This window comes from Nothoprocta perdicaria, unplaced genomic scaffold, assembly GCF_003342845.1.
Source record: "Nothoprocta perdicaria isolate Ctin4 unplaced genomic scaffold, notPer1 scaffold_34, whole genome shotgun sequence".
Classification (NCBI taxonomy): domain Eukaryota; kingdom Metazoa; phylum Chordata; class Aves; order Tinamiformes; family Tinamidae; genus Nothoprocta; species Nothoprocta perdicaria.
In genome coordinates this window covers 2,405,655-2,433,583 of record NW_020455577.1, presented here as the reverse complement: position 1 = coordinate 2,433,583, position 27,929 = coordinate 2,405,655, and the positions used below count along the sequence as shown (strand labels likewise).

At 35.1% G+C, this 27,929-nt stretch overlaps 1 protein-coding gene across 1 annotated transcript in view; it reads left to right on the top strand.

The window, feature by feature from the left end:
• Nucleotides 1-27,929, top strand: part of KCNT2 (potassium sodium-activated channel subfamily T member 2) — a 128,389-nt gene that overhangs the window by 90,533 nt on the left and 9,927 nt on the right. The window contains exons 15-27 of the mRNA XM_026043863.1: nt 3,243-3,351; nt 5,141-5,197; nt 6,245-6,394; nt 7,462-7,691; nt 8,020-8,236; nt 9,702-9,807; nt 10,083-10,255; nt 12,807-12,878; nt 14,601-14,735; nt 20,581-20,692; nt 25,220-25,321; nt 26,818-26,901; nt 27,348-27,476. Of these exons, the coding sequence (XP_025899648.1) occupies nt 3,243-3,351; nt 5,141-5,197; nt 6,245-6,394; nt 7,462-7,691; nt 8,020-8,236; nt 9,702-9,807; nt 10,083-10,255; nt 12,807-12,878; nt 14,601-14,735; nt 20,581-20,692; nt 25,220-25,321; nt 26,818-26,901; nt 27,348-27,476 (1,676 nt within the window). The remainder of the gene's footprint in view (nt 1-3,242; nt 3,352-5,140; nt 5,198-6,244; nt 6,395-7,461; nt 7,692-8,019; nt 8,237-9,701; nt 9,808-10,082; nt 10,256-12,806; nt 12,879-14,600; nt 14,736-20,580; nt 20,693-25,219; nt 25,322-26,817; nt 26,902-27,347; nt 27,477-27,929) is intronic.

Here is a 27,929-nt window from a genome sequence, read left to right as displayed (position 1 = left end):
GCCATAATCTGTCAAATAATTGCAGAGACAAGTAGATTATCCTTGACCTCATCTGTGTGTAATACAACTTGGCTCCAGATAAGAAGAAACCCATAATAGTATTTCTCCTGTTTCAAATGACAGAGAAAAGACAGACAATGGAAGGCTTTTATAACACAAAACATTCATTTTTATAATATAAAAAAGGCAATTTATGAGAGAGCCAGACAGTTCATGCAATCGGGCATCTAGCTCATCAACAAAACAGAGCACAAAACAATAGCTGGACAAAGAGAAGCGCCTTATCATGAGTCAGCAAACTTTTCAAAATGTGTTTATATCTTCTGAGCCAACATTAATATTTACTCAGAGCAGATACATGAATAATTTAGCACAAAACTCTTATTTCAGTGAATTCATTTCCAGAAATGCAATGAGAATGGAAAAATGAGATGTATTCTAACAATAAAGATACGCTTGTTTCTGGAATAAATCAAAATTACTTCCAATTATTAAAGATCATGTTGATCCAAGCAAGAACAAAACATGTCCCTAATATGTTAACATCCAGTTTGATTCCATATAAGCGTTGAGTCCTTATCATTACTCAGAGAAATTTATAGGATTAGATTTCTTAAAACCTAGTTTTCCAAGCACGTCTGTAAGACTGACATTGACATAGGACCTCATTAAACAGCAGATGAAGTTAAAAAGAAAAAATCTGAATCCTGTTTTGGAATTTCCTGACCCCGTAAAGCTGATGTCCCTGTTTAAAAATGAGTATTTTACAAAGCATTTGATTTCCTTTTTTTTTTTTTTAATTCCTGAAAAGGAATCAACTAGACCTGTTCTGTTACATAATCTGAAGACTCTAGTTTTTAAAGAATTAGAGTAATAGAATGATGAAAATTAGGGCTCTGAGGAACCTGATGTTCTCAAACTACCACTAAGAATTTCTTAAGCTTCAAAATACTTCTGAAGAAAGTAGGATATTTTTATCATCCCCCCTTTCACACATGCATAAATAGCTGTTGAGGGCATAAACGGCTCACACAAGGTCAAAGACTCCAAAAGAGGTGGAAATAAATCTCAGCGTGCCCAGCTTTGTGGCTCTTAATTTAAATACCTGCCAACACAATCTCTGCTTACTCCCTAAAACACAGGAGATTAAGATGACTATTGTGTCACAGCAATCTACTTCCTTGGTGCTATATTCTTTKCCAATAAAATAAATTATATAGCTACTCAAAAACAATATTCAAGATAAAAACACATATATATTAGATAGTGCAGCCTTTGTGTTGGATTTAACTCTGAGGTATAATTTTCATTTGTATTTTGCCAACTCTGCTTTATTCAGTTTCATTTATATATATATATTTAGATCATCAGCGTGTACCTTTCAGTTCAGTACTAGAGCTGAAACAGCAGATGATTAAATAATTTTTCTATATTTTGTTCTTTTTTTTTTATTTTCCAAATATCATATATATTACTTTATAAACAACGTAAGGGAAAAGTATTTGACAAAATCCCATAAAAAAATAAAAAACACTAAGATTTCTTATTCATTCAATTTCAGGAAGTCAGAATTCATTTTCATAAACCTCTGCCATCTGACTAATGTTCATGGAACACAGATATTCTGTGCAGCAGCAGACTATGCCTTATCCTGTCAAAACTCCTTGTTTTGAATTCAAATAGAACCTTTTCAGATTTATTAATGGCACACGGTCAACTAAAAAAATGTGTTTCTGTCTGCATACTTTTTGCAGCTAATACTTAATTGTCATAACTGAAATATAGTTAGGGGAAGAAAAATCTAAGATTATCCTGCATTTGACAGCCTCTTCATATAACTAAATTCATTCTTTCTCTATAACATTTAAGTAGGCCCCAATCTTCAGAAAATGGGAGAATTAATTTGTCCTTTCAGTGACTGATGACTCTGCTGTTGAAAAGTCTTAACAAATTCCAAAAAAAGAATAGAGAAAGCATACAAAATATGCACTCACTTTTGTGTTCAGGGGGCGTCATGCAAGTAGTATGGACTATAGACTGGCTAGGGTGCCCTTGTTACAGAAATAAGGTGTTTCTAAGTACTAGAAGGTGCAGGTGTATCATGAATAAATCCCAAATCCATTAAAAGAAAAAAAAAAAAAAAAAACCGTTAGGATGCAGCATACCTATACAACCCTTGAAAATCTTCTTTATGACTTTGAGTTCCTACATTGATGGGAAATTAATTAAATTTTAACTTTGCACTTATCCTTCCTTCAACTTGCTTAAAAATTGACAGGTATACTTTAATGACATTGAAGAATAAATTTATTTTCCTTTTCATGCCGTCACCAACAACAAGAACTTAATTTTAAGCATGAGTCATCTAAGCTGGATAATACTTCATCCTATACTGTAAGCAGGTACAGAAGAGTTTGTATTTTGAAGTATAAGCCAGCGTAGAGGACACTACATCTAATGATTCTGTCGCTTTCTCTTCTCACTTCCTTCCCACTGAGTACCATTAAAGCCCAGAAGAAATAGGTATGTGCATAGCCCTGTTCCATCACAGAAAGTACTGTTCTGCAGACATACTGTTCTGCAAGTGTGTCGTATACGAAAGCCAGACAGGGACTAGGATAAAAGGAACAGTAAGCTGTTAGAAAACCCAAAAAAAGTTAAATCTAAAACCCACATGCCTAGATGAGGAGGAGGCAGCAGTTTCCGGAGGAGATAATCAAATCCACACCATACGCTCAAGTGCAGTGCAAACATCCCGGAGCTCCTGCCAAATGAGCACTGTGCAAAGCCAGCAGAGCCTGCCTAGCCAGCCTGGCGCTCCCGCTCCGCCCTGCCCTCAGGATGCGCCTGCCCAGGGACAGCACTGGCTCTCTGGGCAATTCTTGGTGTCCCTGTTCCAGCTCAGGCAAAGCTGCAGAAGGTGCAAGGAATCTAAACTGGGTTATGTTACACCGGCTACTCCTATCACTAGTGCAGCAAGAGAGTGGATGCAGGATYCATTCCTTACTGGGAGCTGCAAGACAAAGTAGGCACTGGATGGAAAATTAACTCTAATTAATGAAATCTAAGAGGTAAGCACAGATGGGACAAATCATAAGCAGCTACAGCACAAGTAAAAGAGGAAGATCCAGAGGAAAATTCTCATTGTATCTTTTATAATCATTTTATTAGGAGAGCAAGTGACAATTTAGTTCAATTGTTTTTTTGTAAGAAAATTTATATAACTTTTTTTTTCTTTATAGATCATGTTGTGTGTGAAGAGGAGTTCAAATATGCTATGCTAGCTCTAAACTGTATATGTCCAGCTACTTCCACATTAATCACGCTGCTGGTTCACACATCAAGGGGACAGTAAGTATATACTAGCATAAAAACCCTTGTCAAAGTTATAGCTGAAATGCTTTGGAAATAGCTTACCTTGAGCTCCCAGACAACCACTACAATTTTTAAAAAGAAACTAGAACAGAAGTGTCAAGATGCTTTACTTGAGATATTATAATTTCAAGGAGAACTCTCCCAAATATTTAACAACTAACTTCACCCTGTTATGCCAAAAGCACAATATAAAATGTGAGAAATCTATATTTCCAGTTCAGTAGATTGAATTGTAGATATTTTGCACGGTTCTACTTAAGAAAAACAAAAAAAAGAAAGACTATTCTAGCATATTCGATTTTACACAAACATCAAAATCCTCTTAACTTAAACTAAGATTTTTTTTCTGATAACATATAAAATAGAATTTTATATTCAGTGTCTCTATATTAAAAAGGAAGCAAATATAAATATGAGGAGAGAGATAAACGCAGTAGCCCTGCTGTTGAGAATGGTACAAGATTACAGTGTCTCTACAGACTTCCTAGTAGGACTTATCTCTGTAGGCAAACCCCACCTATACAATCTGCCATACTACATTCTTGGAATAATAAGATATTCATATTAAGGCAGCCCTGACAGAGAGAGGTGTTAAAGAGTAAATGTATCTGTAGATGTGGAGTACGTGAATACAGACAGTACATTTGAGAGTCTAGTAAAAATACATATGTTTTATTGTAGTAACCATGAGCCCAGGAATACCTTGACATTTACAGACTTATTTAACCTTTTACATGGCATTTGCAGTATTCCCCTGTGCCCAGGACAGGGAGCACCAAAATTATTGGTAAAACTTTTACTACTGAGAACAGCAAATGTCAAGATTTTAATGGCACTCTCTGTACTCTACAGTCTGTTAACAAGGTGACAACAAAAACATTTCCACGCCTTCTGAGAATCAGGAATAAATATATTCATCGAATACCTACCTTTCATTACATGGCATATGCAGAATTGAAAGCCCCTTTTAATTATTCTATATTACAAGTACATGAAAGGGATTCTGTTTTCTGATGTATTAAAGCACTTCAGCACTTCATTTCTAACTTGGCCATACTGATCTTACATACAGATTATGTATATCTGATGTAGCTTATTCTAATGGCATTGAAGAGTTCAGTGACAATTCATAGATTAAAAAATTGTCCACAAATTTTACAAATGAAGTACCAGCTATTATATGTAGAGTTCTGGATAGGGATTCTCTATAAGGTTTTTGTTAACAAATAGTTTGACTCTGATAAATATAAATTTATTTCTGATCATTGTGAAGATAAGTACACTGAGAAATCACCAGAAAGTGAATGGAATAAACAGCAGCAGAACACAACAAGAAATAATAATTATGTATTATTGAATTTTCCTTGTAATTAGGATAAACAGAAACAAATATATGTAAATTAAAATCATTTTATCTTCTGGAATCAATATGTGATGGGATTGGGAAAAGCTGATTTTCAAAACAACTTTGTTTAGATCCAGGGGAGGTTTAGATTAATGGGAGGTTTTTTGCTATTTACATGGTCTTTCATATTATTCTTCATATTAAATAAGTTATATATAAATAATTTACAGAATCTAAGATTTTAGGATAGGAAAATTTTACCTTTAATTGCAATCATAATGTCATTATTGATCTTAATTACTAATTGTCATACTTATCATTAAACATTTACAATCTAGTAATAGAATGCTATTAGGGCTTGTAATATGACACAAAATATTGGAAGAAAGTAATATTTCTGACTTCATGTGATCTTTACAGAACAGCACCATGGGAAACTTTCAAACAACTAACTGGAACCAAGCAGACTTTAAACAGGTAAACATTCGATTTTTGAGGGAAAAGTGAAATACGCAACAAGTTTCTTTTAGTTTTTAGTTTTGTTATTCTATATCAAATGCACTGTCTATTAATAATGTTACAATAAAAATGAGTTATTTTCATTAATTTTGAAACAAAATATTTTTACATTAAGGAGAAAAAAATGGTAAACTGAAGAAAGACATAAACTGATTCCAGAAACTGAAAATGTGTAAAAGAGCACAGAGGAGTAGGGGCCAGCATTAATAGAAATGCTAGCTCCAGGAGGCAAAGCAGCACGTTTTTTAGCTTTACGTAAGATCTATTGACCTTTTATATCTCGTAAGGTTCTTTCAAACAGAATACTATTTCCACATGAAACTTTGCAAAGGTAGAGGTTCAAAAAGCCCCCAGTCTACCTGCTCTGATCTTCCTAAAGGTTTATAACATTTTCTTTGAGTCTCCATGAGATAAAGAATTGGTCTACATACAGTAACAAATCAGGACAATCTCAACGTGATTAAAGTAATAATTTCTTTTTTTTGCACTGCAGAAAAAAAGGTATTTACTTGTTGTAGAGTACAAGGCACAGTAGCTAAAAACATCCTTTAGGGTTAGGGTATATACTGACGATAGGAAACTGGCAAGCAACTATAGAAAATTCTTCCTTACCATAAACGTAACCTAAGTCAACTGGGCCTTTTCTACATAAACTGCCTACAAGCAGTCAAAGAGCATCAGACAGGGCTTTCACAGAGAGCTCACACACACACTGTTGGAACCGCAGTGCATCAGCTTATTATCATGTGATTTTTAACTAATTCAGCCRTATTTCTCCTGATACTCAAGTACATAATCTTAAAATGCCTATTACTTAACATGCTTTTTAATGCATTAAAACAAATCTCTGCACTTCAATATTATTAAGCTTTGATYTCAAATATTTCTTTCAGCACAGTGGACCTTTTTACTAGGCATTTGTAGCTTCTATTGCTATGAGAAACTGCTCTAATGAGAATTTTACATTAAATTTTAAATTATTCTCTTTATCTGTACATGTTTCAGGGAGGGGCAGCAATCAGCAGAACAATGGCAGAAAATGTATGGCAGATGCTCGGGTAATGAAGTATATCATATTAACTTGGAAGAAAGTACATTTTTTGCTGAATACGAGGGGAAAAGTTTCACCTATGCTTCTTTCCATGCACATAAAAAGTAAGTTTATTTTCTCTACAAATACTAAATGATCAAATAAATAATTATTTGCTTTGCCCACAACATAGCTCTCTAATTGAAACTGCAAGATTACTCAGTACTCTTTGTTTGGGTTTAAGTATTTGGCTACTGAAATATTTCATGGATATTCTTCTCTAACATATATGTGGTCAGGTAAAAACTTATTCTGCATAACTCAACTCAGAGAGTAGAATATAAAGGATATATTGGATAAATCAGACAACAAAAATAGACCCATACCTTAAAAACCAACTATATTAAAACACTAGATCTTTTTTGGTTGAGTCAGGTGGAAAACTGGCGTGCTCCACTGTGTGCTCATTTCATGCACAATGTTCAGTTGGGAGGTGGTACACGCTATAGCCTAGCAATCGTCCAAAATAAAAACAATTTCTTCTGTTACAGTGAGCCTTAAGAATGATGTTAACATATCTTCCTTATTTAGATCATGCAGAGCTTACTCATTGTTGCTGTGAGGTGAATATACAGGCTAAACATAAATCTCATATGTTTATATATCAGTAACAAAATGAACCTATACCAAACTCTAAACAGAGAATTCTTTTGTCATATTTGATAAGGAATTAAAGCATTTCTGCCATTGACCAAGTAGATTTTAAATTGAATATCAAAAATGAATTCTGAAAATGGTTTCCATTACATATGAATAATAGAAGACTTTATTATGATGAATACTTTCTCATGTCATATATCCAGTCTTCTATTAATACATTCTCAGAAGGGAAYAGTCAAGCTAATAGAACAAATTAACTGGAACAAGAGTAGAATCAGTAGAAGATCATTACAAAGATTAAAAAAAAATGGACTGAAATGTCTAGGGATTCATCACTCTGTAAAAACAGTGTTTGATCACAAGTGGCCTATTTAGGAGATAACTTTTTTAAAACATATTTGTCATCCACACCTCTAAAAAATATTCAGAATCTGCAAAATATAAAAATAAACGGAAGTTACTTTTGACCCTGGAAATCCGAGTACATACAGAACTATGCTTAATGAACTATGCCTTTCCTTTTTTAATTAAGGTTTGGAGTCTGTCTGATTGGTGTTAGAAAGGAGGATAACAAAAACATTTTGCTGAATCCAGGTCCTCGGTACATCATGAGCTCTACAGATATATGCTTTTACATAAATATCACTAAGGAAGAGAACTCTGCTTTTAAGAAGCAAGAAAAGCACAGAAAAAAACATGAATCAAAATTATCTTATCATGGAACTTCTAGGTTGCCCGTACACAGTATAATAGCCAGCATGGGTAAGTAAAAAAAAAAAAAAAAAAAAAAAAAAAAAGCCGTTACTTATCAAGTTTATCAAGATTATTTGTACATTTATGGTATAAAAATGCAATGAACAGCAACAAGAAAAAAAAGCTATTAATAGAAACTTCATATAAAATTGCAACTTCGGGTTGCTTCTTCAGGTGTAGTTTAATCATTTGTTATATGGCTATATAGTAATCAAAATTCCTGCATAGTTTTCCTTTCAATCTTTGTCTGCAAACGCAGACAACCCTCACTAAATGGGGGAATCTCATTCACATGTTTGGTCAACCCCACTGAGAGGGTCTTTTCCACCTTGCCCAGGGACGGTGGCTATTGATTTGCAAGACACGGGCTGCCGCACTTCCAGCGGGCCCACGCTGGCCCTTCCCTCCGAGGCGGGCAAGGAGGGCCGGCGGCCCAGCATCGCCCCTGTTCTGGAGGTTGCGGACTCCTCCTCCCTGCAGACGTGCGACCTGCTGAGTGACCAGTCGGAAGATGAAACTACCCCGTCAGACGACGAAGTTTCGGCAGGCTTAGAGTAGGTATACTTCATTATAACAATGTCATCTGAAAAGCTACTGTTATTGAAAACAGCACTGTTTTTCATAGGAATGGAAATAAAACACCATTTGATTAGTGATGGTCACCTTATCTTTTGGATGTGCAGCTCGATCCGAGCAGTTGTAGCCAGCAGGACACCTAAAGGCCACCTAGAAAATTATTTCTGTTCAAGAAATACTATATTATATATTAACTCAGTGCTGTTACGACTGTTTTGAAATGAAATTAATTTCTCTATCTGCTGGAAATTTGCTACGCTTAGTAATAAGGACGTAACTGTATATTGCAATTTATTCTATAAGATAGAGGCATAACATTTTTCTTATGCTTGTTAGCCATAAGGATAATACTCAACTAATTTGTAAACAGATAAATTCTTCCGTCCTGAGAATGCATTGATAATCAGTTAACCCTTCAACAGCCTTGCTGAATACCTAGGAACAGGTACTCGAGTTCAAAACGCTGGAACAACAACAAGAAAGAAAACTGTATGAGACAAAATTATTGCTTCTAAATTACACCATTAGTACATTACTGAAATAATGATACATTACTCTGCTCTGATGAAACTAGAGCAGTCAGTCCTGTAACTCTCATACCATGAGTAATTATGGTTAGTGCAATTACTGACAGGAGTATTAAAACTGAGATGAAAGAAAGCCTGTGCCTCACCTAGCACCCTTTTCCATCTCCAACAGTGGCAAATATGAGAAACCTCAGGGAAGATCATAAAACTCCAATAAGAAAATTAATAGTTAATTATCTTCAATTTTCAAATTGAAATACCAAATTTATAGGTCTGCTATTCCCTGCCCCTGCCCACTCCAGGAGCGCTGGATATTCTGATGGTGCACATGCACCTGAAAAACCTTCCATCTCCTACTACAGGTCTCAGCAGCATCGCACCAGCAAGAGCATTTGCTATTTTCAGATAATATGAGAGCACCAGGAGTACTTAAAAATATCCTATGTTGAAAATATTAGGAGAAGAAAAAAAAAAGTTGTTACTTGAGATTAACATTTGCTCATAATCTCACTCTTCATTTGTTTTTGAAAGGGAAATGAAGAAGGCGGAAAAGTATGAGGCCCACTATTTTTCTTCCTTCTTTTCCTTTTTTAGAAGGTTTCAGCATAGATGCTCAAAAAAATAGCATAACACTTTACATCAGGCTATTTCCAAGATGCCCATGTGCAAAATAAATCTAAATTACTTTTGGTAATCCAAAAACATGATAGCTCTCAGTAATTTTTATAGAATTGCTCTAAGCTACAAAATACAAATTCTTTGATCCTAATTAAGGATATCTTTCATATGCTTCACTGTTAGTTTAAGTAACTACCAAAATGAGTCACAGATATAACACCCTCCTAAAACTATTATTTCATTAGTCAGTTATTTTAGCAATTGCCTATACTCAAAAACTTTTATTCTATTCTTCTAGGTATGCCAAAGGATATCCTCCTTACTCTCCTTATATTGGAAGTTCTCCTACATTTTGCCATCTTCTTCATGAAAAAGTGCCCTTCTGCTGTCTAAGGCTAGATAAGGTAAATGGAGTTTTTGTTACAGCATAAAACTGCATTTACGTTCATCTCTTGAATGCAGCAGAGTTCGATTCTGGTTTCTACTTAGAGATAAGATTTGTTTAGTAACTGCTAAGTTACCTGTTTTCTCACCCTATTCATCACCAAAAACACATTTGTATAGCTGTAAAATCACCTCAACCAGTCTAGTTTTTTATTTTTTTAATTGTAAAAAAATTGTCTTCACTGTCACAGCTAAATCTGTAATCCACTCAACTTGTTTCCTATTCTGATCTTAGGGGTGCCAGCATAATTACTATGAGGATGCCAAAGCCTATGGATTCAAAAATAAATTGATTATAGTTGCTGCAGAAACTGCTGGAAATGGTTTATATAATTTTATTGTTCCACTCAGAGCTTATTACCGACCAAAGAAAGAACTAAATCCTATTGTATTACTCCTGGATAACCCGTATGTAGATTTCAATTTTTTTTTTTTTTTGTGATATATTTTCAAATCAATTTAGCATTACTTTGATAGATGGTTACTCTTCACATGGCCAGTTTACAATCAAAAACATTATGGCACATATATCTTTGAGAAAGGTTGGTGACAAAAATAATACAATGCGTTAACTATCTTGTACTAAATTGACTTCTTGCTTATTACAGATGGTCAGTTTGAATTTAGATGACCTTGTTCTTCACGGGCAATATTAAAATTAAAAATTCCTTATAGTACGACAAATTACATTAATATTATTGCATCATGATAAAACTAAAATACTTTATAAATGCTGTTAAAAAAAMCCCTATATAACAGTAATTCAGACACCAAAAACCTACTTACACTTAGTGGGCTAGACCACTTAGGCATATTTTGATTACTCTAATACAAGTAGTTCTATAAACCTTTATCTATCATTATATACAATTATGGAAGAATATTAAGCCTGAACTCTCCAACTGCACAGCTCCAAAATAAACCCTGCCTTTGCAGCTATATCATAGTACTATCCCTGTGCAAGCTTAATTCATGATTTGGATTTTTTTTTTTTTGTTATCTCTCCCCAAATTTTTTGCTCAAATCTGAGATGTACATGATAGCATTGCATAAAGTATAGCCAGACAACGTGGTATAAGAAGATAGGTAGACGAGGATCCACTTAAGATTTCTGAAAAATCAGTAAGCTAATGAAATAGATTGCTTTCCCTCTCCCTTTCCCTCTGCCTTTCCCTCTGCCTTTCCCTCCCACCTTACTAAAGCCAAAGGTCCTTTTCCATGTTTTACTTACAGAAAAGACTGGGCTAGAGTGAGTGATAGGTAAATTGCTACACAATACCAGGGGCAAAACTTAAAATGGACTAACCACTACATTGCAGGAATCACCCACTAAAACAAATCTTTATTTAAAAACTCCTCCAGGAACCTTCTGTCCCTCCACTTCTGCACCAAACCACATTTGAACACATCCTACTGAGAACTCCAGGAGAACCTCCTGCAGTTATCAAACTTCCTCCTCCAGACCCAAGGATATGTTAGGAAATATTCCTTAACCTTTCCCACAGGTTTTCGTAGCATTGGAAAAGACAGAAAAATAACATATTGGAGATATAGTTTTACATACATCTACATAAGAAACATAGTGAAATCATAAAGTCTAAATGTGTATTTTCATAGAAGGCATCCAAACAGAGAAAGGTAATGCCCCAAAGCAGGACTGACATCTCCCTGGTCTTGGAAAGGCTGCAGACACTTCAGAGAGTACTCAAACCTCTCTGATCATAACAGTAATTAGTTTTACTGTCATATCTGTCTGGAAATCTCTGGAACTCTTAGTAGCTGCTTGATGATAGTTATTAATGTGATTTATTATAAAGATCTTTAGTGAAGCAGTATATACCTAAGTTTGCAAAATAGAAAGTGATTTAATTATAGTTTATAATATGACATAAATTACACAAATTGTTAAAGGTCTACAGTATTATTTCCGCTTTGCAATTTCGTATTAGATCGTATTTAAGATTAGACATACAAGTCAACAGTGCCCTCTAGTGCTTATTCTCTTTTTCAGGGTAGTGCTTGACTTGGTATATTGATACATATTTTTATGCCATTGTCACATTCCAAGCCTAAAAATGCTACTTCTCAGCATAAAGTAGAAACCATGCCAGCTAATTAAACTAACACTCTTAGTGTTGTTTCTCTTTACAGAGCAGAATCCTCTGAAAGGCACCACTTCTGTGGGGCCACAGGAGCTGAGCTGAAAGGCACAGCGGTGCTTTTCTACTGCCCGAGGTGGAATCCAGGCTGCCATTCAAGTCAACCAGCACTTTGCAGTTAACCACTTTAAATTAAAATTACCTCCTCCTTGCTCTTATGTGCCTATTTTCTCTGGTTACATAGGCAATCTGTTACAGCACGCTTACTCTACATGGCATGCCGATACTCGTGTATTTCATGGGTTTTAAGGTATCAGTTGTTTTTGAATATGTGAGATGACACCCATAAAGTAAATTTTGTAACATAAAAAACAATACTACAGTGTATTTTGCTTTCTGCATTCCTTTTTGAAAATGAGGTTTCATCTAAGATTATTGAACCATTGACTTGAATGGAGCTGATGTCTCTAAAACCAAATAATCATTGGATTCCACTTCACATTTTTATTAAAAATTTTCATGGCTTSTTTTAATTATACTTACGTCATGCATTGGAATCACGCATGTAGAAGGTCTTTGTCATCATTCATTCTTATAAGATATTTGGAATTGAATTGTGCCATAACATTTCTGATTTAAGTGCATTTATTAATAAGTAAGTCTGATCACTCTTTTTGATCAGGACAACTGTTGATTCACAGCTTTCTGCACATCTATTTCCTGTTTACAATATTAAACGATACTGCCAAAGTTTTAAAAAGCTTTTTTCTTAAACAAGCTACCACTGTATTGATGTACTTTAGAAGCGATGCTGCTTTTGTGATGTTGTGTTTCATTTTGTAATCCCATCTGCTGCTTAGGCCAGATATGCATTTTCTGGATGCAATCTGTTGGTTTCCAATGGTTTACTACATGGTGGGCTCTATCGACAAGTAGGTGAAATAACCGTCAGAAAACTTAACCTTGTAGTGCTCAGTGGTCTGTCGTGTGTATCGTGACTGCATGCTCAAGTTTGGTGTCGTACTGGAAGATGATCTTTTTGCATGCATAGCTTGTGTCAGTGTGCAATAATTTTGGACTTAAAATTTCTGGCTACTAAAAGAAATCATTAGTGAAAAATTTCTTGTAGTTTGCACAGCCACTAGTAATACTATCAAAAGCTTTAATTAATAACAGGTCTCTGAGGATGAGTAGACAGGGAATGCTGGTTAGCTTCAAAAGAAGGATTAAAATAACACATATTTAGGTGCATAAATACGTTTCTAGAAACTGACAGATTATAGCCCTCATTCTAGTGCCATCCTGTTCCTGGGTATTTGTCGGCATGGAAATACTGACTAAGGTTTTGTAAAGATACCTACAGGATGCAGACAGTACTAATAATAACGATAATGGTAGTTTAAAATGTGCCTAACAGGCTTTGCTCTTTACTACTTGAAGTATCACCTACTTCTAAATTTCTGTCCTAACCTCTTCCAATACATATTTGCATTATAGGTTTAGCAATATAGCTTTAATGTAAAAATCAGACAGAAACAAGAGAAGATGGGCCCACTAGCTAATCTGTAATCCTCAATGTCCAGAGTATCAATTCAAGAAAGAAAATGGTTTGCTTTACTGCAGTTAATACTGTGTTGGAGGTCCCTGGTGGAAATCAGGAAAGTTTTGTCTAAACAGTGTCATAGGTAACTAGTATTTACCACACTCTCTCTCAATTTCATAACACTTAAAAAGAGAATTTATACTGACAGAATAATTGAATGGGCTCAAAGCTTCGCAAATAATTAATTACCCAATGTTGTTAACCTGTTTTTGTTAGGAAGGAAAATTAGGTTTTATTAAAATTTACTTATTTATTTTCAAAAAGGAAAGTGCCATTTCCTTCCTAAAGTGATTTCTTTTCAATTTCCAAGCTAGTTTTTCACAACAATTTTAGAATTGAATGCATAAAAATGAAATGTTTTGAAGCAATTATTAGAATAGAATTCCTCAGTTTTGCATAAGCATGCGGATCATTTTGGACAATGCAATCACTTTAACCTCAGATGCAACAACATATCATATATAGTAGATGTTTTTCACTGTCTGGTTGTATAAATAAAAAGACCTATTAAAAAAATGAGGTTCACATTTATTTACTATGTTTCTGAATATCTGAAGTTATGCAGAAACAGATTATCTGGTGGCAATTTATTAACACTTTGAAAGTGAAGTATAATTGATACAATGGGAAAAAAACAACCCAAAACATTTAAAATTTTTTTTTTTTTTTTTTTTTTTTTTTAAGAATAATACCTGCAGTGAGATAAATGAGGTTGCTTTAGCATCAGGGCATACAGCCTTCCCACATAATTCTTAAAGGCTTATTAAAAAGTTAAAACAAATTTATCTTTCTCATGAAGGGAGAGGGATCTTAGCAACCTAATGAAATTCATTCTGTAGGGCATCAAGAATTTTTAACGTTATATAAGTTCACTGAAACAATATATTTAAGTAGATTACACGGGAAATTGTGGTATGTACATGGAGATGATAAAATGGAGGGAAGCAGAAATTCAATGTATAATTTACCAATTCCAGCCAGCCATAATATTTCAGTATTCCATATTTAAGTTGTTTGTTTGTGTCTTTCTCCCTCTTTCTCTTTACAAAAGCCTAGATGACTTATTAAGATGTGGGGTCACCTTTGCAGCTAATATGGTGGTGGTGGACAAAGAAAGTACAATGAGCGCTGAGGAAGAATACATGGCRGATGCTAAGACTATAGTGAATGTTCAAACACTTTTCAGGTAAGAGACTTTTACAGTCTTTATCACACCTTTGGTAATCATGAAATATTTAACTATGCCTTTCATTTTATTTATATTGTTTATGTTTTATAATATTTATATAACTATATTACAGTGATATTTACAATGTTTTGATACATATTATTTTCCTTTACTTAGTGATAAACTGAGCTTCCTAACATACAGAGGTATTTACCTGAAATCTCAATTGAAACTCCTGGGAGGGACAAAGGGGCGACAAAATATTCTAGGACCCTAAGATCTAGGACCTAAGAGAAATGGAAGACGTAGACATGCTTCAGCGCAGCAGTAGCGCACATCAATAATAAACCAAGGAGGAAAGGCAGATCCATCTAAAGTTAGAACTATGACTTTAGCAAGGCAGCCTAACATATTAGTAGTAGGTGTTCACATTTTGAATTCTTCATTTTGAAAATTAGCTATATAAGTTAAGCAAGCTGAGATCTCCTAATTTTTTCTCATTAAGGTCTTGCTAGTGTTAAATGTCTTGATTCAACAAGTACTGAATGATATATGCTACTATAAACTCTGAAACAAAGTTCCTAGTTATTTAAGAGGAAAAAACAATAGAAAACAAAGCAAAGCACACACCACACACACAAAATGCACCATGAATTAAGCACAAAATCTCTCCCAAATTTCAGTTCTAATTCCTGCGCATCCTGTCGTTCATTCTAATCACATGTGGGCAAGGATGACTCAGGGATTAGTCCTTCGCTGCAGTTCAATACCATTCAATATCACTACCCTTTGCTGTGTCAAAGCTTCTASACCTAAACAGAGATGCATAGCAAGTCTTTTGAATATGACAGTTTTTATAAGATATAAACTCATGAAATCAAAATGATTTTAATAGCTTTTAAATGCAGTCACCTGTGACAATGCAGTTAAATGCCGTTTGCATTACTGGATGCACTGATAAGAAAATCAGTGTTACCTGAGAAATTTTTATTCTGTCCTTTTAAAAAAAACTTTTAAGTTTTAAGTTTTGAATATGTACCTTATGTTTGCAGAAATGTATGGGTTTTTTTCATAGTTACATCTACATTAAAGGCATAATGATTTAACTTAATGTTTGTGTCATTAAAATGTGCTCTTAACTGTGGAGCACTAGGCTATCTCACTGAGGCGTTTGTATAGATGGTGATATTTTCCAATATTTTCTGAATATCTCAGATCTTCTATTCCATATCACAAAAAGCTATGAAGTACTGTTTGTGTTTTAACTTGTTAAAAACAAACAAAAAGAGCAGCAATKCTACAATACATACAGTAAGATATGCATACAACTACAACTGCTATCTAATCATTCTGTTGTCCTGCACTATGCTTACACTAGATGGCAGATTTAACTCATAAAATATATTTCTGTTTCTCAATAATTTTTAGGTTACATGATTCCTTTTCCAAATATTGAGATAAATATCTTTATGACTTAACATTGTCTTTTCAGAAAACTTCGTAAACTTTCACAGGTATTGTGGTTTATATAATTTTAAAAATTTTACTACTTTACTACAACACGTACCTTACGCTTACTGAACTTTTTAAATAATGTCAAAATTATATAATAATTAAATAAGAAATAACTAAACTCTGGGGAAAGGTATGAGGTAACAGTATTTACCTGTTCTACTGAACAAACTACATTCATTGCACCAAAGAGACAGTTTGGTAAATATACTTTAAGAATATGTTTAAAGGTCTTTCATTATTTAAACAAGAGGTAATAACATAAATAAATACTAAATAAGAAGCTGTACACAAGCTGTCACATTAAAGATTGTAASTCAATTTTTTGCTCAAAGATTTTGCTGAGATATGCTATTTCCATATAGCATTACTGAAAAAACATGACACCTAAGGCACACCAAGTGAAATGATTCAGAAGATAGAAGCTAATCTGCTTCATTGATTTGATCGACTCAGATCAGTTGACCTCCCTGAGGCTGCAGTTGTGTCCAAAAAGATGAAGCAAACGTGCTGCAATGCACCCAAGGCAAGAGGCCATCTAGCCTTATGTACAGTCCTCACCCCTTTTGCTGCTAGAATGCGCTCTGATGTAAGGTAGGAATTTTAGTGATGCTTATTTTGAAGCTGAGTTCCTAATAGAAATCTTTTCTAATAGCTCAGTGATAGTCCAAACGCAGCTTTAACTGGAATAACTTAGAATTTCTCTGTAAGTTAGGTGTATTTTATCACTAGATCAAGCAGAAACTCCCATCACTATYAGGTGTTATATTGTTAATATTCAAATATAAAAACGCATTCCCTTAGTACAGTAATGCAAGAAAACTTCCAACCAGCAAAAGCTTAAGTAATTTTACATTTCGGGATGCAGAATTAATGCAGAAGAAAACAGAATTTAAAAGTTGTAATTCCTTCCTCTTCCTCAGAACTTTAACAAGTTTCTTGAGCTACCTAAGAGTAGTTCATGTCTATAATATATAACAACATCAGCACTTAAAACATTTTAGTATAAAACTCAGCTTACGAGTGAAGAGATAACCATGGCTATGAGATGCAACTGTGGTACCATGTATTTAAACTATGCACGTAGAACCTGTTCTCAAGTGCTTAATCTGTAATAGGTCATAGGCAAATTCTGCATAACACTCCAACTCTCACAGCTTGTATCAAAGTCTGAATAAAAGAGTTGAGTGGCACAGAGAACTGGTGCATACGCACACCACTTTTTAAACTATAGTGCACCAAAAGGGTCATTTTTAATTATTCAGATTCTCACCAAGTTTAACTCCCTTTTTCCTTGTATGGTCACATTTAGTATTTGGTTATTCAGAAATGTAACAGCTGCTAACATGATAACCTCTAGCATTTCCAGCCTATTCAGAACATATTTGAGGCCAAGTTATTACAAGCCAAGTGACCTCCATCGCTGTAGGATTTCAAGGCCCAATGGGATAAAACCTGGAACGACTTGGTCTGAACTCACAGCTCACCCTGCTTTGAGAAAGCAGTTACACTAGACACCTCCTGTCTTCATTCCAACCTGATCTATCCCATGCTTTTTTTCTGTAAACAGCATCAGCTTTGAATTCATTAGATTCTATAATAATCTCAATCATGTTTGCAAATCTTTGCTAATTAGACCAGCTGTTCATATTCACCCACTAGAGACAGCCATTTGTTTTGGTTTCAACCAAGAACCTTCCTAACTGAATCATTTGGGAGAATGCTTTACAATACTCAATCACTGGCACTAAGGACTAGGACAAGTCAGGCAGCAGTTGCCATTTTGCCTTCAGAATCAGCAAGTTCTATTTCAAGACGTGCACAATTCTCCAAGCTGCAATCAGTAGCACAACATATTGGCTTTTTTCCTCATGATAGCACCTAACGAGAATCTCTTCATTAGTGTCCTTGAGTCATTTTATCAGGATGTAAACAGTATTTCCTAGGTTTGTGTAGTGAAGAGGAAGAAAGACATGCCAGTTATTCTGGAAAAATCTGATATGAAAAGGGACTTACGTGATTGCAAAAAGTGCCACTTCTTCCAGCAGAAAAAAATGCAGCCAATCTTACCAAAAGAGCTAATGGCTGCACTACTTTAAGAGAAATATTTATCTCTGACTTGAAAGACTCAATCTGTTCGTATGCTCCCTTTAAATTTCATACCTGAAGGAAAACAGTTGATATTGATGAAGACTGGCCAATGTAAGAGATAAGCAAAATTTTTCAGTAAGTACCTGATGAATCCAGTTGTCCTCAATTATAGAGAGCATCCGTGGAGACACCGGATCATCAGGAAGGCTTAACATTAGTTCCCTAATCAAAATGGGCTGCTCGAAATTTGCTCACAGAATCACAGAATGGTTAAGGTTGGAAGGGACCTCTAGTCCAATCCTCCTGCTCAAGCAGGGACACCCAGAGCACAGGGCACACACTGGCATCCAGGTGGGTTTTGAAGATCTCCAGAGCARGAGACTCCACAGCCTCCCTGGGCAGCCTGTTCCAGGGCTCTGTCACCCTCACAGTCAAGAAGTTTCTCCTCACCTGGAGATGAAACTGCCTGTGTTTCAACTTATACCCATTGCCCCTTGTCCTATCACTGGCCACTGGCTCACTTTGGGCAACCAGAAATGTTAGAATTGATGATTAGTGATCACCTTCAACATAGGGGTACAGCAGGCCATATTCCCAGTGTAAAACATTCGCAGGACTTGACTTTGTCTTCCAGTATTATTTTTCCCAGTAAGTGAATACAGATTCGGCGTTAGCAGTTAAGTTTTGTGTATTTCTTGGCAAATATTCCTTTAAATTGAATACACTGATGGCATACACTAAGGTTTTATATAAAACCCATTATTCAACCCAAGGTTTGGAATCTTTATTTTAACCTACTTTTAGGTAAAACATCTACTTTTAGAAAAATGTCAAAAACTATTTCAGAATTTTAAGACCTTTCTGTGTGTCCAAACTGATCATCTATATGCTAATGCTTATTTTCTAAGTCTGTTTTCATAACATTCATTATTTCTACAAAGGTCTTCTGTATTCATGCAAATTGCAGCCTGTTCCACCAAAGGAGAACATTTTAGAACTGATAAAGAAGGATTTCTTCCAATGAAACAGCTTTGGAAGCTAAAAATGCTTTAAAGAAAGGAACATCTTGATTCTAAGATGAATTTTCAATGCTAAAAAGCCAGAACATCTGGCCCCTGGCTTTAGGCAATCGATAAGTATAGATTAAAGTTACTTATAATCATCATTCTGTATATTGTATCATTCTCTTTACTGCAGTACATCCTTTAAAAATAGAGAAAGCATTAAATGGAAAGTTTTGTCTCACTTCTGTATACTACTTTCTGTGTTAAATGCCTTACTGTATTCTCAGGCAAATTAAATGTCGCATCTGGCACTTATTTTTATGCTGTTGCTAAAGGTAGAGTGCAGAGGAGCACTAGTCAACTTTTGGAGATGCTCATTATTTACTGAGATGCTGATTTTCCCTTGCATACAGCACTTGAGACAGCGTGTCTGCTTGCCTTTCTGCCCCAGAAAGAACACTCTGATGTCCTGTAAATAAAGATACTGCTTTATAGCTTTTGAATAGTATTAAGAGCAACGTCATAAGCGAACTGTTCAAGTAATCTGCTTGCTTTATATTATGAAACTAGAGTTATTAAAAAAGAGTTGCGTTCTGTCTATTGAAAGTGACTAAATAACCTAATTTTGGAGGAAGCCGAGAGAATCTTCCATGATTCACAAATACCCTAAAGGCCATAAAACTGTCCCAAACTGCTAGCTTCCCCATAGAGGTGCTATGCATATTACATCTGGAATCTGGAGTTTTATTCCAAATTATTTAGTATTTTCATAACCTAAATTAGAAAACTTTCTGCTTCTCAGAGCACTGAGCGCTGTGTGTGTGATGGGCAGGTTCTTTAGCCTGCTTCATGAAAATTTGGGTAACGTAGACAGAATTTTTTCCTCCCCACTGCTTTTCTTTGTTGTTATTGTTGAAAGTCTGAGTAATGTATTTTGCAAGCATTTTATATATGTAGATATTGCAAAGTGAGTATTCAAGTAAAATCTATGGTAACTAAAATATATGGTCCCTCCAAGCATTAAAATATTTATAAAGTCGACAGTTGAATATATGCTTCGGGCTAGTAATCTACAGAGAACGTTTTGTACAGTTCTCTGCTATTATACCAGCATTTCATTTTGCCAAATGCCACAGGTCTTAGGCAGTTAATTAAAAGCATAGACATCAACAAAGAGACACAGCATTACTGCAGAGCCATACAATAGTGAATTGTCATAATAAGACCTATAACTGCAGCATTCTTTTAAAATACAGGTTGTTCTCAAGCCTAAGCATTATCACAGAACTAACTCACCCAGCCAATATGAGATTCATGCAGTTCCGAGCCAAAGACTGCTACTCGCTTGCTCTATCCAAACTGGAAAAGGTAAGAAAGACTACTTTTTTATAAACGTAATAATTCTACTCTTTCTCTAATTTTGTAAACTCTTCAAAACAAATGGAAGCAGTGAAAACGCATTAGTTGCAAGGCTAATGCAATAATTGTTTTATTTTTCCCTTAAATCCTACCCTCATTAAAGAATGAAATTCGGTTTCTGTAATTCTGTCAATTTACAGAATAAAAATCAATGTACCAACTATTTTGACAATATAGGTATACACACATTTTGCTTAAGCAAATTTGAATATTTTTATATAACTAAATATTTAAACCTGATAATATTTTCCAGTAAGCTTTCAGACCAATAATATGGAAAATATTCAACTGACTAAACACTTTTCATTTTACTAATACTAAAATGGCATGTTCTTCATTTTAGTGAATGCACTTGTTTTCAAACTGGGGAACAGGAAGGTTATATGGAGGCTTAGGAATGTGTAGCTTAATAGCCAGATTAGTGTGTGATCCTAGGCCTGTTCAAAATCTTATTGCTAAAACACTCAGTAAATCCTTTTCTCAAGGATGATCTGACCCACATACCTCTGGACTCCACAAAACTTTCATCATCTCCACCAGGATCTTTCAGGCCTTTTTCTGAGTTACTTTGTTAGAGAAAGACCAGTGTTATCAACAAGGCAGTATTCAAGGATAGAGATCTTTCACTTCGCTTTTTTGTTCTCCCTGCTGTCAAACTAGATATTATTGTTAGATTCTCTCATGTAGCTCCCACAGTCTCCTCATCTCATATATAAAGACTGCAACTTCTTCTACATCTTCATTTATTGTACAGTTGCAAGACTTGTGGATATATGCTGGAAGCTGAACTGTTAAATAACTTATCTAAATTATGTGGGTGAAAGAGAGGTAGATAATTTATCTTCAAGGAAGAACATTTTCTTCATGCTGTTGAAGTTGCCTGCTGTTGATATTTCCCATTCATTTCATCTTAACATTTGCAGGGAACACTTCACAGGTGGTGCTGTAGTTCATTAGACTTTTCAGAACTCCCTCATGCAAAATGAAAGGCAATTAAAAACTTGAGTGAAAATTATCTGATGCAGTCAAATGTGCAGTTGACTGTTATTTCAGCATTAAGTGCCTTTTTTTTTTTTTTTTTTTTTTTTTAAGAAAGACTACAAAAGCCAGGGACTGGAGCTTCAGCTAGCAGTCAAACACACAGGGAAAATTGACTTTGCAACCTAATGGGCTGCAGAATAAAGATATGCAAATCAGAGAAGTCCATCTGCTGTTACAGCTGCAAGATTCCTTATTTTAAAACTAAAGTTGAGCTCAACTCAGCATTGACATGAGAGAAAAGGGGGAGGGGGGGGAGGTCAGTGAAGAAAAAGAGGATAAAAACAGCCTGAACTTCAAACATTTTCTCCATTTACCGTAAATGAGAAAAACACGAAGTGACCACAGCACCTTTCTTGAAAGAAAGGATTTATAGTGTCCTGGGTGAGCTTCACGCTAGTTTTCTATGATCCTTATTTTGTATGTAAAATTTCTATGCACCTTCTGGAAGATGAAAGCTCTATGCCTTTGATTCGTCATTTTAAAATACACGCACACATTTCTATCTTTTAAACAAACCAATACTGCCATTTCATATCCTCTGCAGAAATAAACACATACCTACAAGGTGAGCTGCAATCCATCTCAGAGAGCCAAGTACATTTGTTGCAATGCACAGAAAGGCAGACGGATTTTCTTAGCTTCAATTAAGAGTAGGGCCTGCTGTCACTATTACTATTTACTATTGTTCAGTTGCAAACAGATTTGAAGTAGGAAAGAGCAAGCAATAATGGCATGTGGTATTTTTAAGTAGCCAGATCAGTACCTGAAAACTGGTATAACTTGAAATGGATCTCTATTGATTTAGACCCACTACAGTTCTGATCAAAGCTATATAAACCCTTACTCCACTGATTTGGCTGCTGAACTGACAGATCTTCAGAAAGCTCTTCCAGATCAGCAACAGAAGATGAACCTGTTGTTGCCAAGGAAGGCAGAACAGAAGAGAGAAAGATCAAACAGCTCAAAATACCATAAACTGCCCAGGAAGAGAAATTATAGCATCCTAGGTTTACCACAACTAGAACAGAACAATTCATTTCTCCCCAGAACTCCACTATCTGTTACCTTTGCATCCTCTAGCACAACTCCCAAATTATGTCACACTCCATCTTCTAGTGTCTTCCCTGTGACTGTTTTTGCCTTATTGGTTCACAACAGTCAGTTCCCATGCTACTGTCTAAACTGAGAAGAATATTTAAACTAGGAGGGCCCTAGACCTCCTTAAACAACTGACGGGCTGTCCAAACAGGTTTTGGGTTAGTCTGGGATGGTACTTTCAGTCACCGGTATGATAGTATTAATTGTTTTAAAGGAATATGTATATATTTAAAAAATAATAAGAATATAAAATCAGGGTATATGAAGAAGTGTATAAGGAATATAAAAATATAACGAAATATAAGGAGCTAGAAAAGAGGGAAGTAAACAGAAAAGTTTATGAACTTGATCTAGTCAGAAAATCTCAAATCTTTTCTATGATACATAAACCCAAGGAAAAAAAAGTAATTAACTTGAAATTAAACAGTATATGTAGGTGTGCTATATATTAAGAACTTAAAGACTGCAAGTATACAGTTGCTACTATTAAAAAAATAATAATTCTGAACTCCATAACACTGAGCAAAGTCATAACCATTGGGAGACGATGGAGGACAACAAATATCTCCATCTATAAAGATCTTTATCTCATATATTTGCAGTTCTACAGGATATACTCATGCCATACTCTGCTCCTGTTTCTGGAGATGACCTGTGCTGTTGCTCTAAGGAGTTATAAACCCTTCCTGATGACTGAATTATGTGCTCTAGGTGACCCTGCGTGAGCAGGGGGGTTGGACTCGATGACCTCTGAGGTCCCTTCCAACCTTCGGCATTCTATGATTCTATGAATTCCAAAAGGTGTCAGGAAAAGAGCTATCAAACGTAATGTGGAATGAAACAGTTGGGGCCATTCTGATATATTTCAGGCTTCTGTGGCTGCTGTATTCTCTCAGAAGCCAGTGAGACTGCAGGTAATAAAGCAGAAGTTCAGTACAATATGCCTTAGTAAAAACTGCACTTCTCACTAAACTCTTAAACAAGAGGCAAGAAAAACTAAGCCTATAATAAAAAAGACAGAGAGGAAATGATACAAGTTTAATATAAAAATAAGCCTGCGGTCTTCCATTTTAAAATAAGCCACAGAGAAATGTCTTTATCTTCAGAATCTTGGATACAAACCAAATTAGTCCCAAAATATTGCTTGCCTTTCCTCACCTCTCTTGGCACAGCACCAGAATCTGCTGCAAATTATTCTAAACAGATGGAAAGATAAACATAATACCCTTATTTACCTGATGTGAAAACAGTCACCTCACAGCCAGTTCCCTATAAAACATTTTATAGCAGGAATTTAAAAGGATTTAATTCAATTGTAGATGCGGTAAATATGCATATAATTTTAATATCAAAGGACTCGATGTGGAACAAATCGTACATCTGCCATAAATGCACACCCCAAATCTTAATTCACAATAGAAGAATATTTCCAACTTCATTCAGTCACACTAAAAAGAAAAGGACTTAAGAGCTATGGAAGAAATGCATAAGCTCTTGTTTCTGTGGCCAGTTACCCCAATAAGCACAAGGATGTGCTTTTTGAAGTAAGAGATGGCTTGAGAGATGATGGCTCACCTAAGCCTAAGCATGCTCTTCATACCCTTAGGCTTTCTTTGCCAATTTTCCATCTAAGATTACTCCTTGCCTGCTTTGTTATTATAAGTTCAAAACTATCTAGCAACACGCATCAGAGCTTGGGGGGATGGTATAAGCATGTATATTTTTCTTGGGGCAAGGGGATCAAAGATTCAGAAAAATATCATAGAAAAATGAGACTATAAAATACAGTATTGCTCCGATCACATAGAAACAAAAAATAAATTAGAAAAAAAAAATCAACCGTAACACGCTTATTTTGCTGGGTGTTTTTATCTGTTCTTTTTTTGTAACATCCGTTTCAACCCATCTGAAGCCCTAGAAACCAACATGGACGAGGAGCCTATCCAACCCTGACAAAGGGGTTGCTGCAGTTCAGCAAAACTGGATGATGCACAAGTTAAGCAGACTGTTCATTTGCATGTAAATGTCTTTAATTTCAAGACCTGCAACATTTCTGCACTTAGTGAATACATCTTGCTCCTCATGACATTTCTAAACTGAAAGTTTGATACTTCCTCTCTTCTTGAAATAGCAGAAAAAATCACTTCCAACATGCTTTAATCAAAATTATATTTAAAAATATATATTATGTAATCAAAAGTATATAAAATGATATTCACAGAAAAGGGGTTTTACATTGTAATTTCTTTTAAATTCTTTTAAATTTCAATTTGATGTTATTACTGTAATCCTTTCAAAAACAGTACTAAAGTTATTATTATTTTTATTCCTGAACAGAAAGAACGGGAAAAAGGGTCTAACTTGGCATTCATGTTTCGCCTGCCCTTTGCTGCTGGCAGGGTTTTCAGCATCAGTATGTTGGACACGCTGCTTTATCAGGTACCGGGAATTACAGTGTGCCTCATCTTGCCTCAGACATGCATTGCCACCACCTATTTCTTGTTTGCACTTGGTTGGTASATGACCCTGGCTGTTCTCCTGGGCTTGTTTACTTGATATTTGGTGCTTTAAAAGTTTTCAGTTCTACTTGAAAATTAATTCTCTGAAGGAAGTTTCAAGGTACAMGGAAAAATTCCTGGAGCTAGGCTTTTCTCACTAATTCATTAATATATAGAAGAGGCAGAAAATGAAGATTAGCCAAGAGATGCAAATCCCTTTACCCAATTCTACATATTTTAGAAATAAATTTGTTCATGAAACATGTTTTTAAATGCAAGATATCAACACTAAACATGGCATTATTTAAAAACAGTAAATAAATGAGGGTACTTTTGTAGAAGCAGTTTGTCATCAACTCCTTCCAGCACATAAATAACTAACGTATTTTATAWCTGTTCCCAGCCAAGATCAATCATGCTTTGGCTTGACAGTGTGAAACTATTCACTAGGCAGTATTTAAATACAAACAGACAAAATAACAACAACAAACAAACAAGGCCCTTAAGTACCAGCTTTTCTGTCTTTGAACTCCTGCTACTCAGGAGTCTCATTTTTCTAGAATTATCTTTCCCATTCCAAGACACACATACTATGACAGCAAGTTCTCACCAGTTTTCTTCTAATATACTATTTCAAATAATGCCTCCTTCTTCTAAGGAASAAAGTAAATATCACAGAACCCAGTGAGATTCCCATTCAATAGCTCCTATTTCAGGCCAAAAGAAAAATCTTTTAAGATATCCTTAAAACAGTAAAATACGAAGTTGGTCATGCACATCCCTTACAATACGCTTGTCAGTCTAATGATAATTCTGTAGCATAAATGCATAAATAGCAGTCAAAAATTAAAAAAAGACAATTGTCCATACTGTCCCAAAATAAATAACTGGAATAAATAATATGTACTGTCTGCAGTTATTGGTTTTACCTAGGGTTCAGAAATGCACAACTTAACTGCATTTTCCTAAAAAACAGGTGCATTGGTTAAGGCAAAATACTCCAGTTTGGATTAAAATAATAGCAGTCTCCCAGTACTGGTTACTACTCCAGCTCCATATAACCAAAAAACATCATTTCTTATGCACAGAAGATAGTTAACTATCATTAATTCCACACTTCAGCCTAACACCTTACTTCCATTGATTCATCCTGCCTAGTTCTCGTGCTGCTAAAAAAATCCTTATTATGTCTTAGCCTCCAATTCCTGTGACCACTGCATGCAAATACACAATGAAGTAAAAACCCATACTCTGTTAGTAGATTCAATACTCAAATATCTATTTCTTCGGTGCTATTACCATACTTGATATAGACTGATTGTAAATGTAAACACATATATGTATAATTTCTTTGAAATTCACACAGTATTCATGGTTACCTAAYTGTCTGCTCATTAAAGCTTCTTTCTTCTCTTTCTCTCTGTAAAAATCCTGTAGTCATTTGTGAAAGATTATATGATCTCTATCACACGACTTCTGCTGGGACTTGATACCACACCAGGATCTGGGTTTCTTTGTTCTGTAAGTTAAAAATAAATACATAAAATCAGATTGGTGGAAAGTACTAGAAAAGAATCTGTACTGTTTGCAAAATGTCACCGTTTTCTCTGTATACCCATCTCCATCCCAGGAAAAAACCCCAATGCATTCTTTAAGATGCAAATAAAAAGCACAAGTATTCATGTATTTAACTATAAAAAATTAAAAACAAGAAAAAGGAAAAAAAAAGAAAAAGAAGCCATTTCATGAGAGTCGGGCTTTTGTACTACAGCATCTCCCAAAAAGGGGGACAGTAATGAAAAGGGACGGTGTGTAAACATTTAACAGAAATTTCAGTTTTTTCRTGGATTATCAGTGCAGTACTACAGTATGGTAACTACCAGTGTATGTTTTATTTTCCAAAATTTTTCAATAGTAGAATAGTGAACAAGAAATGAAAGACTCCATTCCTCTTATTATTTGTTCAGATGAAAATAACAGAAGAGGATCTGTGGATTAGGACATATGCCAGACTATACCAAAAACTGTGTTCTTCTACGGGAGACATTCCAATCGGAGTCTACAGGACAGAATCCCAAAAGCTTACAACATCTGAGGTACAACAGTTTATTATACCTTTTATGTGGATTTGATTACAGATACAACTTTAGCCCTTACAAGATTCTGAAGCAGTTGGTAAAAAGACTACTGGAAATACAGTGGGTCTCCCTGCAGTCCTTCTGGCTACATGAACATAGACACGTATACCCAGGACCCAGTTTACATCCTGATTTTTATTCTGGAGCTTGTACATAGGAAGCTGATTGATCAGGACAGCCTCAGCACCAGTAAGACAAGTGAGAGTTAGCTCCAGTATAAAAACTTGCATATACAAACTACATCGAACAACCTGTATGAGCAGGTCCTGTAGCAGGTATGTCACAGGAAGGTTGTGTTAGTAATCCACCCAAACCCTGAAATATTAATTAGAAATCAACAAGAATAAATCAGTGTTACTGAAAATACTGTGGGATCTCTCTGAGGTTAGCTGCCAAACAGGAGGAATGTGG